At 62.3% G+C, this 2,629-nt stretch overlaps 1 protein-coding gene across 1 annotated transcript in view; it reads left to right on the top strand.

Annotated features, from left to right (window-relative positions):
* Positions 1 to 2,629, top strand: part of PPL (periplakin) — a gene marked incomplete at its 5' end in the record, with an annotated part of 17,085 nt that overhangs the window by 5,339 nt on the left and 9,117 nt on the right. The window contains 3 exons of the mRNA XM_009584758.1: positions 27 to 149; positions 1,063 to 1,209; positions 2,018 to 2,169. Of these exons, the coding sequence (XP_009583053.1) occupies positions 27 to 149; positions 1,063 to 1,209; positions 2,018 to 2,169 (422 nt within the window). The remainder of the gene's footprint in view (positions 1 to 26; positions 150 to 1,062; positions 1,210 to 2,017; positions 2,170 to 2,629) is intronic.

Below are 2,629 nucleotides of genomic sequence, written 5' to 3'. Positions count from 1 at the left end.
TCACAAGAGACTTTGCCTTCCTGCAGTTTCAGAAAGACACTAAGGATGCCCAGGAGCTCTTGAAGAAGGTGGATACAGATCTGGACCAAAAATTCAGCCCAGAGTTCAAGGACAGATACCAGCTTGAGTCTCTCCTCCGGGAGCTGGATGTGAGTATTGGTATGGGCAGGACCGAAGGGGAGGCAGCAGCAGGAGCCAGTGTCCCTACGACACCGAGGGAGGGACATCCCTGCCCGAGCAGGCATCTAGCCCAGTTTTCAGCATGGCGAGCAGCAGGACCATGCTGCTGCCTCCCTTTGCCCGGCCTTCACCTGACTCTTCCTTCCCCTCTAGCTAGAGATCGCCTCTCCCATAGCAACGTAATTGCTCACTGGGTTGGTTTTTATTTGTTCTCTCATTGAGTTAGCGCTCATTAAGGGCGGGAGCATAATTAGACCTGCTGCCAGAAGAGGTTGTGGAACTCGCTGTGCTGCTGAGAGCCGGGATGCGAGATCGCCCACTCGGGAAGGGCCGAGCCCAGCCGCTGGCCCGGCCCAAGCCCAAGCGTGCTGCAGCAGGCCCAGGTGATGCACGTGTCCTGGGACAGCTGACAGCTCCTCCTGAGAGCTGTCCCTCTCCTCCTGCGTGCTCCATCCTGCTCAACGTTGTGGGATACCCACCTGCAGAGCTGGAAACAGAGCAACCGATGGAGAGCCTTTTCACGGGGCTGTAATTAGAGCTAATAGCTGGGAATGGGGCTAATCATCAACATGCAGATGTGGACAATACACCAGGGAATGCCTATCACTGCCCGGTGGCTAGTGCCAAGGCATGGCAACTCACGGGCACAGTCCCAGTCCTCAGCCTGGCTGCAAAAGTAGGCAGGAGAGTGCAGGACCACTCGGTGTAGGACCACAAGGGCTGTAGAGCAGGTCCCAGGAGCCGTTTTCACTAGCATAAGCAAAAGAGAAGCCGCGGTCTCTGGCCCGGCAGCGTTGGAACGAGCTCCTCCCCAGCTGGCAGAGCCCAGGAGCTCGTTCTTCCCATTTTTCCCTACTGGTTTTGGTCGTTACCCTGTGCTAGGACCAGGAGAAGGCCTTGGACAAGTACGAGGCGGTGGTGAAGTCCCTGCAGGAACGCAGCCAGCACGTCCTGCCCCTGCGGTACCGCCGCCAGACGCCGCTCCAGGCCATCCCCGTGGAGGCTCTCTGCGAGTACGAAGGCGAGCAGGTAACATCTCCCTCGTCCCATGAGCAATGCAGAGGTGCTGCTGGGGGCCAGCTCCTCGGGGGACGGAAGAGACACCCGGGGAAGGAGCAGTTTTTGCCGGTGCCCAAGCGGCGATGTCTCCCGTAGCGGGGACAAGGCGAAGGTCGTGCTCGCCCCGGTGGGAAAGCAGGTTTTGCAGCTCAGGAGGAGCAGCGCAGGAAGGATCTGGGGGAAACGCAGCCCCCGTCCGCCCTGCGGACAGCGCGCCTATCGCACACCCTTCCGGAGGTTGCGACAGCCCGGCTCTGTCACCTTCCCACGTTCCCTGCGCTGGGTCGGTGAAGATGTCTGGGCATGTTTCTGATCAAAGAAACTCACCCCAACATCACCGGCGCAGTCCCGGTGGGCGCATCCGCATCCCCCCATCCCCACCATCACGGCATCAGTCAACTGAGAAGTTGACCGAAGGGATGGGATGGCAAAGCGGGCAGACAAGGGGCGAGGCGCGAGCGGCTCGGGCTGACTCAGCTGCCTGCCTCCCCGAAAAGGAAAGCCGCAGCACAGCCTTGGAAACGCCTTCTCCTCTCTGCCCTAGTGGGAATTTGCTTGCCGTGGCTGTTGCAAGAGGAGGCATGGCTTCATACCTGGAGGCTCAGGGGAGGGAGGAGCAGGCCCATCAGCTCTCTGCAAGCGGCAGATACTTGGATAAGCGAGAGGGTGCAAGGAGAAGGGATTGGGGTTTATGCCGGTCCTGCCGCCCCGCAAGCGCGGCTCCCCGGGACGGGTGGTGTTTCCTGACCTGCTGCTGTGACCGGTTCCCGTCCCCCAGGGCCAGATAAGCCGAGGAGCCCACTACATCCTGCAGAAGAACAGCGGCGACGTTTGGGAAGTGGCAGACAGCTCAGGAGACAAGATCAGCGCCCCGGGGGTCTGCTTCATGATCCCCCCGCCTGACGCAGAAGCGATAGCGCTGGCGGACCAGTACGTGCCCCCCCGCCTGCCGTGCCGGACCCTCCCGCTGCCCCGGCAGCCTTTGCCCTTGCCTTCACCAGCCCCAGGCCATGCCACCAGCGCGGCACCCCCCGGTCTGGCAGTGCTGACGGGGGGCTCCTGCCCCGATTCCCGCGGCGAAGCCTCAGGCTTCCTCCAGGAGGGATTCCTGCACCCTCCTGCTTGCACGCAAGATCCCACCTGGCAAAGCGGGGCCAGCTCAGAGCCACCCAGGTCCCCCCTCCTCTGGGGGGGCGTGAGGGGAGCTGGGGGGAGCTGCCCATCCCTCCCTCGGCAGGCAGGTACCTGCCTTTGCTGCCTCTCCCCTGCTCTCACCCCCGCGGTGAAGACGCTGCTCTACCCCTTTGCCAACATGGGGTGAAGGTGCCTCTCCCCCAGTTGCTTCACGGCTGCCTCGAGGGGCCAGGTCCCGCAAGCCCCTCCAGAGCTG

The sequence above is a fragment of the Fulmarus glacialis genome, unplaced genomic scaffold (genome assembly GCF_000690835.1).
Source record: "Fulmarus glacialis isolate BGI_N327 unplaced genomic scaffold, ASM69083v1 scaffold31079, whole genome shotgun sequence".
NCBI classification, from domain to species: Eukaryota; Metazoa; Chordata; class Aves; order Procellariiformes; family Procellariidae; genus Fulmarus; species Fulmarus glacialis.
Note: the sequence above shows the minus strand (reverse complement) of the source record. Positions and strands in the feature narration are given on the sequence as shown.